General features: G+C 41.1%; 1 protein-coding gene across 5 annotated transcripts in view; it reads left to right on the top strand.

Annotated features, from left to right (window-relative positions):
- kidins220a (kinase D-interacting substrate 220a) overlaps nt 1-15,717 on the top strand; it is a 52,398-nt gene that overhangs the window by 25,970 nt on the left and 10,711 nt on the right. For all 5 annotated transcript variants that reach the window (XM_088002721.1, XM_088002722.1, XM_088002720.1 and 2 more), the window contains 2 exons: nt 10,255-10,433; nt 15,139-15,350. In XM_088002721.1, the coding sequence (XP_087858847.1) occupies nt 10,255-10,433; nt 15,139-15,350 (391 nt within the window). The remainder of the gene's footprint in view (nt 1-10,254; nt 10,434-15,138; nt 15,351-15,717) is intronic.

Here is a 15,717-nt window from a genome sequence, read left to right as displayed (position 1 = left end):
TCTGACCACACAAGGCAATAAGAACGCAGAGCGAAATCCCATCCTGGGAGCAGGTCCGCACAGCCTCCCTAATCTGATGGAGAATGTGTAATCTGTTATTAACCTGAGTGATTTCTCTCAGTAATGGTACGACTGTTGGACACTGTCCAAAGAAACTGGAGGCAGCGAAGGGAAACGGCTTCTTCCAGTCTGGAAAAACACTTAAATTATTTTAAACAGGAGGTATTATGTGTTTTTCAGGCACAAAATACCATTTTACAGCATAAAAATTTTTATGAAAATGCTGCATTTATCAAATACGGCTTAAAAGAAATTTGACTTCCTGATTTAACGCCTTAAAATGGGCCTCTGTGTCTTTAAGAAGCTCCGCCTCCAGGAAGTCGTCCCAACATGGCTCCTGTGTTAACCCTCTGACAGCGTTTTATCAGAGATGCTGAGAAGTGTCTCCTATAATGACCTAATTGCTGCTGGCTAGTCTGAAGGAGCTCAGTGGGGGAGGAGCTACAGATCGGAGGCGGGGCTAGGTCCAACCAGGCTATCTGAATGGTTGCCATGGAGATTAAAGGATTTCTCAAACATGAAAGAATGAAAGCAACACTCCAGGTTTGTTTTTGATGAACCAATAACATGATTTAAAGCTAAAAATAAGTAAATTTTAAACCATACTTTCCCGTTAAGGTCATAAACTTTCTTTGAAAATGTAGCGTAGCGCACAATTCAAGCAAAAAGATTCGACTCCACAGAGTCTGACAGGATTTAATATCATGTTTTAGGATATTTAATATTTTCAACAGGTTGGCCTAATTAAATCCTGATTAGGACTCCACTCAGTTTGTGTTTCCGGGAGAGGAGTCGTCATGAGGGTCTGATCAACCAATCAGAAGGAGATTTATGGATAATGGGATTTGCATACTTACTGTAGCCAAAATACTGTCATTATCGGAGCTTTAAATATAATTATTCCTCTGAATACCTCAAATAATCAATATTTGTTATAACTAACCACTGATTACGTAAAGCTTTCTTAATTTCTAAAAGATGAATCATAAAGAGCTGTCATATATTTACAGGCATTTAGAAAATGCTTGTTTTGAGCATAAATGGGTGAAATCTGTTCATTTGCCAGAGAAATGAACCATTTTTCCCGTTTTGTAGCTAGTAATTAAAGTGAAGCACTCAAAGCATCACCGTCCTGGATTTTTATTGCTTTCCTCTCACGCTCGTCTCTTCTGAAGAGTCGGTTTTGCTTTATTTCAGCAGCCATTGGACGACTAATGGCCTTAGCTAACAGCTCTTTGCTCTTTATGGGTATTGATTTTGCCATTCCCAAAGACCGTTAACTGCGATCGTCTCTTATCCTTGTTTAGTTGATGTTGTTTAGAGTCGTTGCATCAGTTTATTAGCGACTCTTCTGTAGAGGAACGTGAGGAGAACACATTAAAGATGCTGCCTTTTAAAACAATCTGCCTCTTTACGTTCATCTACAGCAAAAAGTAAACGGTGCAAAAATATCCAAACCTCTTAACATTCAGCATTTTGTTATATTAAAACTACAAACTTCCAGGTGTTGAAAGGTCTTTCCAAATAGAAATGATAAATGTGGATTGGATGGAGCACTTCTGGTAATGTGCTAATAGCTAAGCTATTATTTTTTGTTTAGCGCTTTAGCATTTATGCTAACTTTGAGAACATTTAGATCTTCCAGAAGGTTATAAAATGATGCGTGTTTTTTGGAAACTTTCATCTGAATAAAGTTCGACATTTGTGTTGAAGTTTTGATTATTGACTATGGAGGTTTATGTTCGTGCTCTTATTTTGAAGTCTGTTTACGCAGCAGTTCCATTTCCTTTCCTTGCTTTCTCTCATTGTTTCCCCAAGAACTTTATTTCAAATAAAAAAACGTACAGAAACAAAATAAGACACTGACAGTAGAGAACAAGATATAAACATAAACCTTCATAATTTCAGGTTAGTAAATTAGCCCTCAACCAAAATCAATCAATCAGAGCCAGGAGGCGGGTTTTAGCATTGGCTCATTTACTCACTGCTAAATGTGCCAACGGTGGAGAAACAAGTTACTGTTGCAAAACAACTGTTTGTTGGTGGCCATGCTAACTAGCTTTAGCATTCAGGAAAGGCTGTGATGGCAGAGAACAAAGGGGGGGTGATTGACAGCGCTAAGACCCGCCTCCTGGCCCTGATTGGTTGTTTCTAGTTGGCACTGGGAGACGGCAGAGGAGCAGATTAATTGTCTCAAATATGTAAAAATATGCATTTTTATAAAAGTACTGCAGCTTTAGGGATTCTGAAGTAGAAACTGTTTAAATTAATTTGCCATTTTGAGTTTGTCACTTGGAGTTCTGATAAAACGTGTAAATTAAAATCAGCAGATAAAACGCATAATTAAATAACACTTTGAAAAGTTAATTTGTTTCTGTGTCCGGTTCCGAGTGGAACCATTTGGACCTGGCGATGTGTGAGGGCGGGTTTAGTCAGACTGTCTGTGGGAGTTTATTCCTGGAAGCCCAGATCCAAATTCAGCCCTAGAAAAAGTGTCACTGGTCCGCTGAGCAGGTTCCTGCGCCGCTCTGACATCTGGTGCCCTGTCCGTGCCAGGATGCCCCTGCTGCACTGCGGACGGCGGCTCTGGTGCCTCCCGCTCAGCACACACCCACGCCTTCACACACACACACACACACACACCAGCAGACGCCACACACTCATACCTGAAGCCGCGCCTTCCTCTTGAGTCCGAAGCTCAGCGCTAACTGTGCTACTTTGTTACGTTTTACACTCATGCGAATGAGCTCTTGCAGCATATGTTGCCTCCAACTCCTCAGAGAGTTGGAGTAATTAATCAGAGCCGAGATGCGGGCCGTGTTCAGCAAACACACCGATTCTCATGGAGCGGTTAGCAGAACAAGCTTGGAGTTGTTTCCATCTAAAAATCGGCTCTGCTGGCCCAAAACAACGATCAGACCTAAAAACTCTGAAAACTGACTGAATATGAACTCCTGCAATTCACTGTTAATTATCCTAAACCCCATTGCTAATGCTGAGGAATTAAAACGACACTCTTTCCCCAGGATTACTTTAATTGGCACAATTAGTGTAATTTCATTACGTCCTGCAGTAGAAAGGCTATTCCAAAGCAAGCGCTGCTTATTTCCTCTGTATGAAGGCCTTTAATAAGCTTTTCAATATCTCCTGCTAATGCTAATGAGAACTTCTAAACTTTTTTTCCCTCACATCAAAAGTTTTTCATCACCTGATCCACTGCAGTGGTGGGCACACTTACGCTAATGCGCTAACAACAGCTAATTTTTGTTTAGAAGTATACAACCGTTACATGAACAACTAGGGTTAAACAAATTCAGCAAAAATATTCACATATGAATTGTTTTGTGAGCCTCCTCACATAGACTTCTTAAATTTAGCGCTTTAGCGTTAGCTTCCGCTAAATACTATGTTAGTGTGCTGTTTTAGTGTTAGCAGAACAAATGGTTTTGATTAGCGCTTTGGGGTTAGTTCAGCTAACCTTCTAGTTAGCGGTGCTAACCACTGGTCCACTCCAAACCTCACTGTGTTTGAATGGGACTCTACACAGAGTTCTGTTAGAACTTGGCCATAAGCCTTATGTAAACACCAAACGCTGTCTGGGTGCACCTGTTGGGTGAGGCATGGCAGTGGCAGCATCATGCTCTGGGGATGCCTCCCTTCAGCTGAGGCAGTGAAGCTTAATACAGAATAATCCTGGAAGAAAATCTGTTTGGGGTCTTTCATGATTCTCTGTAGATAAATATTGATTTATTAGAATGTCCTAGTCAAAGTCCAGACCTAAATAGAATTTAGGATCTGTGGAAAGACTTGATAATCTGACAGAGCTTGAGCTGTTTTTCCAGGGAAGAATTGGCTTTAGTGGTGCAAAGTGTCTGATTTATGGAGGTAAAAACAAATGCACGCCGCACTTTTCAGAGTTTATTAATGGAAACGTTAAAAACCATGTGAAGTTTTTCTTTAACTTGCATATAGAAACCTTATGAGGGCTTTTGTATGGCAGATTCACAGGGCAAACTATCCAAAGCAAGTATTGCAGGAAAGATAATACTACAGCTGAAACTGTTTTCCTAAAAATTTGCAAAATCATAATAAATAAGTTAGCTGTGTCTGAGAGTTCGGTCGGTATCGTTAGGTTTGCTTAGCGATCGCAGACCAAGACGGCAGGAGAACGTGTCGCTCTGTGTGAAAGAAAGATGGAAAGTCGGGCGGAAAATATAAGAAATGGCATCCAGGAATGAAACAAAGTTTGTGACTAAATACAGGAATAAATTAGAAAATTTCCTTCAACACTATAATAATGATTTTTAATCTGTGATGTAATATTTCTGCTTCTGGTGGGTAATCCCTGCAGGTTTGATCCCCGAGTTGTTTTTTGTTTTTCGTTTTTGTTGCTCAGGTGAGTCAGCCGTGAATCAGCCTCAGCGGTTCTGACACCAATTATTCCCTGCTGAGCTGCTTATAACGTAAAAACAACAAAAAAACAGGCAGTTTGTACAGGTGACACAGGAGGAGGTGTGTTTTCTCATTGTGTGTGTGTGAAGGATGGAAAGAACGTCATTCTTTGGTAGAAAATCCGTTTTATTTCTGCCTGTAAGCCAAGGCTGAGGGATTATCTTAACTGGTCTAAATGAGAGAAGTCCAGGCTTAAAGAACCTCGGCTCCATGAACCGTTGGATCACTAAATAATAATAATGAGAAGAAGAAGAAGCTCCTGTGTGTCCAGATCCAGGATCTGCTCAGATTATCAGCAGAGACGCTTCCTCCTTTCATTTATCTTCAAACTGAATTAAAGAAGCTCCTCATCTTCACAGTCGTCTTCCTCTCTTGTCCAGGGCTGAGAAATGAATTTGCTCAAAAGGTCACAGGACCAACCATCTGGGTCAGCTGTGATCCGATTGGCTGAGACTCTTCTTCACATGTCTGTTGCAATTTATTCATAGTATTGAGCTGCACTTATTTAAAGGGGCAGCTACTGTGAGCTGCTTATAAAGATGTTAGTCTGTAGAGAAAACAACAAACTTATAACGCTCTGCTCCATCGGCACCTTAAATCTCCCACCAAAATAAGAGTCTCTGCTCTATAATTCTGTTTCAGTGATTGCATCATGTTCAGAGCTGCAGCTAGTGATTATTTTAGTTATCGAGTAGCAGAATTAAATACAAAGAAATTGGCATATTTTTCATCTGGTTTAGATGAAAAATCTAAAAATCTCATTCCTAATGCTGAGGAATTAAGACGACTCTGTTTAACCAGGATTACTTTAATTGGCAATCCTGGTTGCCAACTAACCAGGATTGCCAATAGAATCAATTGGCAATCCAATAAAAATAGACTTTTTTTATTGATGTTAAAAATACGTAAAATATGGAAATAAATAATTAAGCTCTTTTTAAAGAAGAAAATTAACATTTTATTGCTTAAAATGCAACAAAGGATGTATCCTCCAGTTAACTAAATTAGTTGACAATTATTCCAATAATCGATTAATCACAGTTAATCTGATTAATCTTTTCACCCTGATCATGTTATTGTTTTAAGTTTTTCTGTCTGGTTCTCTTTCTGGTGGCTGTTCTTGGCTATAAACTCTCTGTGCTTTGTATTTGTTTTACGACACATGCATCGGTTCAGCCTGAATATGTGAATCTGCAGCGGTCACATCGTCACTGACTGGCTGAAGAATTTATTCCACGCGTATAACCCATCGCTGCATATTTGTCTGCACTTATCCGAGCATCACATGACCAACCAACTGGCCGTAGCAGCTACCAAACAGCCACATGTGTAGATCTGAACTTCATGAACCGGTTAATGTCGCAACGAACAAACATTGCTAAGGCCTGTGGACGCCTTAAACTCCTCCGTTGTACAAAAATCTACCGTTGGAGGTTTTATTGCTTTGCTATTTGTCCAGAATGAGGCCTTGCCTCTTTAAGGGCCCCATTTCTCTGCTACACATGAGTTCAATCAGGATTTCAGGGAGCCAGCGAGTATTTATCCTCTCTCCCTGAATGGCTGGGTTTTATCAGCATGGTGTGTTTCCTATTAGGTTGCTTGTCTTTGCGGTTTGAGTTGGGATGCAAAGGTCCAGTTCAGTATGAGAGTTTTATTTACTGGACCAGAGTTTGCCCCGAATTTCCATGGAAAGCAGACGTTGCTATGAAAACTCAGAAAAAAGTGAGAGAAGTGTGTCTGCAGAACTTTGGAGCATTTGATTTAAATCAAAGTAATATGCTTAGCTTTTAAAGGAGACCTACTTTACAAATTCACATTTTGCATGTTTTGGGTTTCTGCTACTTCTAAAAACACACCAAGCTTTGAGAAAAAAAACACCCTGCCTTTTTTTGGCAAAATGCTAGTTTGTTGTTTCAGAAACCTCCAAAATTTAATGTCACAAATCAGCAGGCGCTGCACCGTTACCTAGCAACCCCAGCAGAGTTCTGCCCGTTACCTAGCAACCCCAGCAGAGTTCTGCCCGTTACCTAGCAACCCCAGCAGAGTTCTGCCTGTTACCTAGCAACCCCAGCAGAGTTCTGCCCGTTACCTAGCAACCCCAGCAGAAATCCAGTGCATTTGGTCAGCTGGTTTTACCACTGTATGCAATGTACAGTGGTTTCTGTTTCATTGTTGACTTACTATCCAGAAACCATTTGCTGCATTTTGCTTGGTTGTGCAGGAGGCGTCACATCTGCTTTTCAAAGCAGATGGTTGGATAATTTCAAATCTGTTTGCAGCCATTTTTACATGCGAGTGTAAACATTGAATTGTGTGAATTCTGTGAAAAGTTCAATCTCCTCCTGCCCCCTGAGATATGATTTCTGTCAGAAGAAATGCACCAAAAACAACCAGTGAGAACCAAGAGGCGGGTCTTAACGCTGTCAGTAATCCTCATGAATGCGCTGCTAAATGTGCTATAGGCAGAGGAACAACTTACCATGACATTGGTAACCATGCTAACTAGCCTAGCATTCAAGACAGGCTTTGCTGTCGTGAGCAAAAGAGGGAGGGAGGACGAGCAGCGCTGCAGGAGATTGTGATTGACATGGTTAAGCCCTGCCTCCTGGCTCTGATTGGTTGTTTTTACTTATCACTAAAAGAAGGCAGAGAAGCTTGATTTTTTTTTTTTTTTTTTCCACAGATTATCTGTGTCATATCTCTCAAACATGTAAAGACAATATATTTTTTATTAACGTTGGCAGTGCAGCTTTAAAGTCCGCAGTGTGAACGCAGAACAATTTTGAGCTGGAAATGCAGTGAGGAGGTTTCTGTAGAGCTGAGTTAAAGGAAGCATAATCGGTCACCTGAAAGACGACTCTGACCTTTCATAAAGTGAAAACATTTTGCCTCTGCCTCGGTTGGCGGCGGCCTTGGCAGCGTCTGCTGTAACAGTAACCCTCCATAGCATCGACGCGTAACGTCCACGCGCCGTTTTCACCCAGCCAGATCCTGACGCGGCTTTGACCAGGAGAGGAATGCGGCGGACTCGGGCCTGGTTAATTTCTGCTCCCACACACTCTCCTACCGGCCTGACATTGAAACTCTGGAGCTGCTCAAACACAATGTGCACAGGCGGGCGTCTGTTCTCCTGGCATCTCTCTGTCTTTGGGTCCCTTTATGGAAATGTTTGGCAGGGAGGCCGCCGCTTTGTGGCGTCCGTAAGCACAGAGGGTAGCTGTAAAGCACCATCAAGTGGCACATTCATACTCCGAGCCCGAAGAGCGTACATACGGGATAGATGGATGACTTCTGCTCCTTCCCACTTCTTGCAGTGTGGAGGAGGTTCAGGGAGGAAGAAAGGCTGTGCTTCAGTCAGCTTTGGGACCTATTAGCACTTGGATATGCTCAGAAAGCTCTCAGCGCCACGCCACACACCATGTGCTCGACTGGAGTGCCTAAAAGCCATCAATGGGCCCATTGTTCCAAAACCTCCTCAGCTTTCCTACAGCTCACCTTTCGAAATCAAGACGATTGCTTCCTGGGTCCCTCCGACCTGAACAACAAGCTTCTTCTTTACCAGCAAAGTGTGAAGCTCAGAAGTTTACATACCCTGGCAGAAAAAGACAACCCCAATGACTTCAATCAGGTTTAAATGTTGTAGTCTTTGACATGAAAAAACAAATATTTACCTCAGAAATTGTATGTCTTTGTTATATTTTCACCTTGCTGGGCCGGTATAATCCACTATAATCAGGCAGGTTATAGTGGATTATAATCTATAAACTAAATAATCAAGGCTAATGTTGCAGGAGTTTCTCAAACACAAAATGTCTGGGTTCAGCTAAACTCCTCAAAGTTTTCATGAACCGATAGACACGAGATATCTATTGAAACATGCTAACATGATTAGCTACTGTCCATTGAGCTAGCTAGAGCTAACTCCATAAACTGTAGCTAACACCATTAGCTGGAGCTAACACTATTAGCTGCAGCTAACATTATTAGCTAGAGCTAACCCATTGGAGCGGACAGAAGTTACTTGTGAGGTACCACAAGGTTCAATTCTTGGACCCCAACTATTTAATATCTACATGCTCCTGCTAGCTCACAAGTAATACGATTAGCAGCTTAGAGTTGCATTTGATCAGTAACATCTTTCATTTCAGTCTGGATAAACAAATTGGCATTACCGCTCTTTATTTTGCCACTGTGATGTCATATCATGTCAAGCACTTTGAACTGCCGTTACTGACACTTGCTACACAAAAAACTTTTTTACACTAGATTTACTTACAAAACCATGAAATCACTTTATTTTTTAAATCAAGAAACATTTTTTTTTGTATACTAAAAATAAGTGTATTTGTGAGTCACTGGCTCCTGTTGGTCTGTGTCTGCACCAGTGAGCCAGATAGTGTGTTAATGCAGTTCATGAGAAAAGGAACACACACACACACACACACACACACACACACCCCTGGTGTTCACGGGAATGTTTGTGAGGTCAGACGCTGGTGTTGGATGAGAAATTTTTTGGTTATCTCCTTAGTGCTTTTTAAAGATAAATACTAAAGCGCTAATTAACTCAGCTGTTTTGCAAATGTTCAGTTGAATAAATGTCAACATCTTTGTTGAAGCTTTGTTTAGGAACTGCTCAGGATTCTTCAAGTAGTTGGACGTTTATATTCATGCTCTTAATTTGAAGTGGCTGAAAGTTGTTAAACATACGGAAACAAAATAAAACACACTAATTTCACCGCTCTAGCATTAGCTCCCACTGTATACCATGTTGGTACTGTGCTTTAGCATTAGCTTTGAACGTATACTGTGGTGGTATTGTGCTTTAGCATTAGCTTCCTCTACATAGCATGTTAGTTTACATAATGTTTGTGAATAGCGCTTTAGAGTTAGCGTAGTTGGCGGTGCTGGATGCGTTCTGGTCCTGACCTGCTCAGTTTAATGGGACATTCAGAGCCGTCCGACTAAATTCACTTAGCTGATAGTTTTTCCTAACAGCTTGCTGTCTTCTCACCGGATGCTGACCTCATCCTGACTTAAAAGTGGCTCTAATCATCCAATCAAGTGAAAGAAAGACCAGCCTCTGTTCATTCTGGAAGCGGGTCAGTTGTGGGGGGGAAAACCCAGCGGAGACGCGTCGATGTTTGGGATGTTTGTGGTGGTGATATCTCCAGAGATGAAGCATTCGGATGAAAAACTGAGAGTTCACCTGATTTAATCGTTTTACATTCTTCTAAAACAGGTGCCCTCTTTTAAACTCCAGGCTGTCGTTATTGATATGAGGCAGTGTGTCGGTCCTGGAAGCCGTTTCCAAACATGGTGTTTACTTATGATAAACATGTTGTTAACCGCAGCAGCCCATCATGACGTGTTTCCGTCTGCTGCTTGCTAAATTACCCTGATTGTCATCTTCTCAGGTTTCCTCCTCTGCTCTGAGAAGATAACATCCCTCCCTCTATCTGTCCCCGAACATCCCCTCTCTTCTGCTATCTCGCCTTCTCTAAATCCGGTTATCTCTCTGCTCTCATGATGATGATGACCGTTGGCATATCTCTTTAATCTCAACATCGCGGCTTCTTATTTCCCCTTTTTCCCTCTATCAGTTCGTAACACTTTTTGTCATCTGCTGCAAATGTAAAAGACACAAATATGTGGCGTCTCTTTTAGCCCCAAGTTCATGCAGATAAAAATAAGTGGGGTTTTTTAGCAGGTAATGTTTTAACTGCTTTATTTTACATGCAGGATCTCCAAAAACATCCCCACCACCAAGGACGTGGAGCCGCTGCTGGAGATCGATGGAGACATCCGCAGCTTTGAGGTCTTCCTGTCCTCCAGGACGCCTGTCCTCGTCGCCAGAGACGTGGAGACGTTCCTGCCCTGCACCGTCAACCTGGACCCCAAACTCAGGGAGATCATCGCAGGTTTGGACTCGCAGCATGTCAGATTCACTGGGTCTGGGTCACCAGCCGCGCTCCCACTGAGGTTAATCGGAGAAACCAGTTGAAACCTTCTGGTTGTGCTTTTGGACTGTGGAGGAAACTGGAGAACCCAGAGAGAACCCAAACGGACTACATGCACACCCAAAACCTTCTGGCAAAGTTTATAGTTAAAAACGTAAAAAATAAAACATTTCGGTGACTTTAATTTTTATAAATTATATTTTTAGGGCTTTTGAGCATCAACGATTATTCTGACGATGAATCTGCAAATTTAACCATTTAAAAAAATATAATAAACAAATAATTTAATTCTTTTTTAAAAATAAGATTACAAAATTGCCTAAGATGCAATTATTGCTTTCCTTTACTGAATATGTAGTAAATGTTACCTCTGCAGCAGAAATAAAGTAAAACACTAAACTCAGCTCTTGTCCTTGACCTATCAATATGGTGAAGAGCTGATCTGATCATTTCCAATTAACCAATTAATAATTGGATATCAAAAGGTGATTATTTTTTATCTGGACCAGGTGAAGCTAAAACCTGCTGGGTAGAATAAAAAGTTTCACCTTAATTGCTGTTCCAAATATGATTTTCTTTAGCATGTTAAAGATTAATTACTGAATTAGTTTGTGATCATTCAAATAATCGATTAATCACAATTAATCGTTTCAGCCGTGAAATATAATAGTAATTCTTCTTCACAATGACAGATTTTATTTTATTGATACGTACAGCATTTTGACAAATTCGTTATTTTCTAAACCGAAAACAACTTTACATTTACAATTTTGCTTTATAAATTAAAAATAATAAAAAATAATAATAATTAATCGTGAATAATCACGATTGACTACGATTAATCGTTTCAGCCCTCCAATATCATAGTGATTTTTGTTTACAGCTGTATTTTTATTAGTATGTGCAGCATTTTGGCAAACTTGATCTTTGCTAAAATTCAAACAAGTTTGCATTTTTAGATAAATTGTATTTAAATAATCAATTAATCACGATTAATCGTTTCAACCCTTCAGTATAATGCTGATTTCTCTTCATATCTATTTGCTGCTTTGTGTTCTGTCACATAGAATCCTAATAAATCAAACTAAATGTAGAAAATCATTTAGGGAATATGGCGACTGATGAAAGTTTCGGTATTAAACTCACAGCCTGGCTTTTCTGGCTGAAGAGCCTCCACACCTGCGCGCTCCGTGAGTCACGTTGCGCTGAGCGCTCTCTGAGTGAGTGTGCTCGTTTGTTTTCAGTGGTCTCACCACACCATGATGCAGCGGCTTCACGCTGACGCTGCCGTAAAGCCGCTGACGCATCGCAGCAGCAGTGGTGCCTCCGACTCTCGTACGGATTCGCTTTTACGTCACAGTGACTACAAACTGTGAAATCTGGTGGAGCTGCATGCAGAGCGGTGGCACTGAATGGCATTATTGTCCCGCTTTCACAGTTTCTGCAGGAAAAAAACCTGTTTGGCATTCAACTGTTTGAAAATGAGAAACAAGATGTGGGAAACACAGAGTTCCTGCAGCTGACACTTTTACAGCGATTACGTAACGATATCAGAATGGCAGGAACACACGAGCCAGGCGACTCGTTTCGGTTTGAGATCGCAGAAAATTTACTGGAAAATCAGAAATACCAAACGTCTAATGAGCATAAACTCATTTAATTTATTCGTGAACTGTGGCTAGGGTCCGTACGAACATCAGTCCAGGGGCCGTAGACGGCCCCCCGAGCCCATCTTTGAACACTGTGAAAGTAGATGCAGGTGTTAGAATGGCCTAATCAAAGTCCAAATTCCAACTTGAAAATTGATGTTTAAGCTGATCTTAAGATGTTTGGAAAATAAACATGTGATGCTGTAGAGCAGTGTTTTCAAAGTGTGGGTCGCGGCATTCTGGAGGGACGCCAGGGGGCCATTTGGGGGCCTGTGAAAGTTGGACAGCAGAAAAGATAAAAACTGAATCCCATAGATTTTTAAATCTTGTATCCTTTATTCAGTCATGGTTTTTTATACAAAATATAAGTTAAATAATTGACTAAAATTTTATTTCTGGGTGGGCTGTGGTGGCGCAGGGGTTAAGCACAACCCACATATGGAGGCCTTAGTCCTCGACGCAGCTGTCGCAGGTTCAATTCCCGACCTTTGCTGCATGTCTTCCCCTTCTCTCATTACCCACTTTCCTGTCAATTAATTATCAAATAAAGGCCACTAGAGCCAAAAATTTTTTTTCTGATGCTAATTCTCTGATTGGCTGCTAAGTTATCAGAGCTAGCAAGAAATGGAAAACAAAACACTGTTTGGGGGTCATGGTACAGAAAAGTTTGTAGACGTTCAGAGTAGGATGTGCAACCAGCCAATTTATCGGTGCTGATTTTCTTAATATTGGGAGATCAGCGATCAACCGATACGTCCATGTGAAGCTGATTTTACTATAGCAGAGATCTAGAAATCAGCCGCTCTGTGGTGAGAGGTTTTACTGTTAGCCCCGCCCACTGGGTTAGCCCCGCCCACCAGCTCATGTCTGCATGTTGCCGGGTTATGATAATCGCCCCATTGTTGCCAAATCAGCAACTTTCTTGCTAAATTTACCAACATCTTTTTTAAAAAACTTCATTATCAGCCACAATCAGAATCGGCAGGTCCAGCTTTTCAAACTGCAATCGGTGCATCTCCAGTTCAAAGCTGGTAGAAACAGAAACCAAAGACCTGCCCAAGTTATTTGTTGAAAACTTTCTCACTACCTTTTGTTTGGCCTAAATTCATCTTGTGTTTAGATGTTTGGTTCTGAAGCATAAAGGTGTGTTTTGAGCAGGAGGTGAGCGGCGCTGCGGCCCGGCCCGGTCGGTGGCCGCTACCCGGCGCCCTGCGGCCGGGCGGTGGGCGGCTCCGTCAGTGGCTGCCGCCCCGCAACCGGACTCGCCTCATAAGGGCCCCATTGTGTTGGCGGGTCGGATTGGGTCTCAGTCGGCACGTCATTCAGCTGCCGCTTGTGTGAGCAGGAGACATTCTGGTGCCTGCGTCTTGTTTTCTGGGTCTGCGCACACAGAGCCGCTCTGTTCCTCGCTTAATGCAGGAGGTTTCACCCGAGCCTCAGCTCACCTCACAGGAGAACAGATTCAAGGGGAAAAGGAACTGCAGAGTTGAGAGCTGATGGCGCGGAGAGAAGAGTAATTCAGTCATATGTTCACCATGTTGTTTATTCATTTATAAATGTCTTAGATTTCAACTAAATATTTAGTTTTACCAACTAAAAATTGAGCTTCAAATTAAATATTTACTTAGGTTGCTAAACATTTAGCTTCAAAGTAAATATCTAGATTCAATTTAGATATTTACATAGAAAGTCAAATATTTAGCTACAAGCTAAATATTGAGTTAGCATGCCAAATATGTTAGCATGCTAAATATTTAGCTATGTGCTAAATATTGAGCTTCAGTCTAAATATTTAGATCTTTAGAATATTTAGATCCAAACTAAAATGTTTAGTTTGAAGACATATTTAGTTTAGAGATAAATATTTTGTTAGTCATATATTTGCTTTCATTTATAAATGAATGACATAATGAAAATATGACTTTTAAACCCGTGACATGTTAAACATCCCAAATAGTTGGTGTTGACTGTTCCTCTACACGGTGATCAGATTTTCTGCTGAGCAGCAGCAATTTTTCTCTTCACTGGCAGAAAAACGACTTGAGGAATCAAAGTGGGATTAAAAGTAATTTAAACTCTGAATGTCTCCCATTATGGACGTGCAGATCATGGGAGAAAAATCGTGTTTGTTATGATTCCCAGCTGTGATTTGGGAATGTTTGAAAAGCAGTTTTCTTTTTCAAGTCATAACCGTTTCTAAACTTCCCTCTGGAGATCATAAAATAAACCAAAGATGTCATTTTATAGTCGGTTCTTCAGAGTCGGGGCCAAGACACAGTGCTGATAAACAAAAACTAAATATGAGCTAAATATTGAGCTAAATATCAAGCTAGTATACGAAATACTTGGCTGCAAACATTTAGTGTTTCAAGCTCCAAACTAAATATTTAGTTGGCATGCTAAATATCTTTCTCCAGACACAATATTTAGTTTTCCAAATAAAACTTTTCCTCCAAGCTATAATATTTAGTTTGTATGGTAAATATTTAGCACCAAGCTAAATATTTACCTGCAAAATTAGTAGTTTCTCAACATGCTAAATATTTAGGTCCAAAGTAAATATTGAGTTAGCAGCTAAATATTTAATCTTCAAACTAAATATTTAACTAATATTTTCATCATAAAGTTTTAGTTTCGAACTAAAAATTTATGATGCAAACCCAATATTGATCTAGCACGCTAAATATTTAGCTCCAAACTAAATATTTAGCTTCAAAATTAATACTTGCATAGCATGCTAAATATGTAGTTTTAAAATATTTAGCTAAATATTTGGTTTCCATGTTATTTAGCCTCAAGCTAATATTTAGCTTTAGCCTAAAGGATCGGCAAACGTTCCTCTTGCCAGCATCACGTGTTTGAAAACCATTTTCCTCTTTAAATTCAGGCCGTTGTTTTCTGCTTCCCTCTGGAGATCATAAATAAACCAAAGTTTCTGAAGCGTGGGTGGATCTGAAGGCTCTCTAAACTCATCGCCAAGACGCTGACGACCTCTCCTCTGTGCTCTCCTCCCTTAGATGTGCGTGCGGCCAGGGAGCAGATGCATTTAGGAGGGGTGACCTATCCCACGCTGCCCCTGCAGGATGCAGCGCCGCGACCCCCGCCGGGCTTCGGCCCGCTCTCCGCCGCCGGCTCCCCAACTGGCTCCTTCGGCGGCGCCCTGCCGCCTCAGCCGCACAGCGCCTACTTCAGTGGGATGACGGGCCCTCAGCACCCCTTCTACAACCGGGTGAGGCGCGTCAGGGTCCGAATGTTCAGATCAACGGTGTCCAAAGTGCGGCGCGGGGGCCATCTGCGGTCCTCAGAACCGTTCTGCACGGCCCTGTCACAAACTGGTTGCCAGTTCAGGCAGTTTGATGCAGATTCACATTTAAAAACCATCTTTCCCCGATTCGCAAAGTGTTCATCCAGGTTTTTCCTTTTAATTTATTTATTTGTAACAGAGACCAAAGTCAAGGTTTATTTTATTGTCATTTTATCAAACATACAAAGAATCAAACTCATGTTTCTTATCATTCCCCCGTTAACTTAAAAACATCCCATAGCAATAAATAAGGACAATCCATAGAAAACTGGAAACATTTTTAAAAATCCCA

Source organism: Poecilia mexicana, unplaced genomic scaffold (genome assembly GCF_051168715.1).
Source record: "Poecilia mexicana isolate PSO_F unplaced genomic scaffold, ASM5116871v1 scaffold_22, whole genome shotgun sequence".
Lineage (NCBI taxonomy): Eukaryota > Metazoa > Chordata > Actinopteri > Cyprinodontiformes > Poeciliidae > Poecilia > Poecilia mexicana.
The sequence above is the reverse complement of the archived record's forward strand: the minus strand, read 5'-3'. Positions and strand labels throughout refer to the sequence as shown.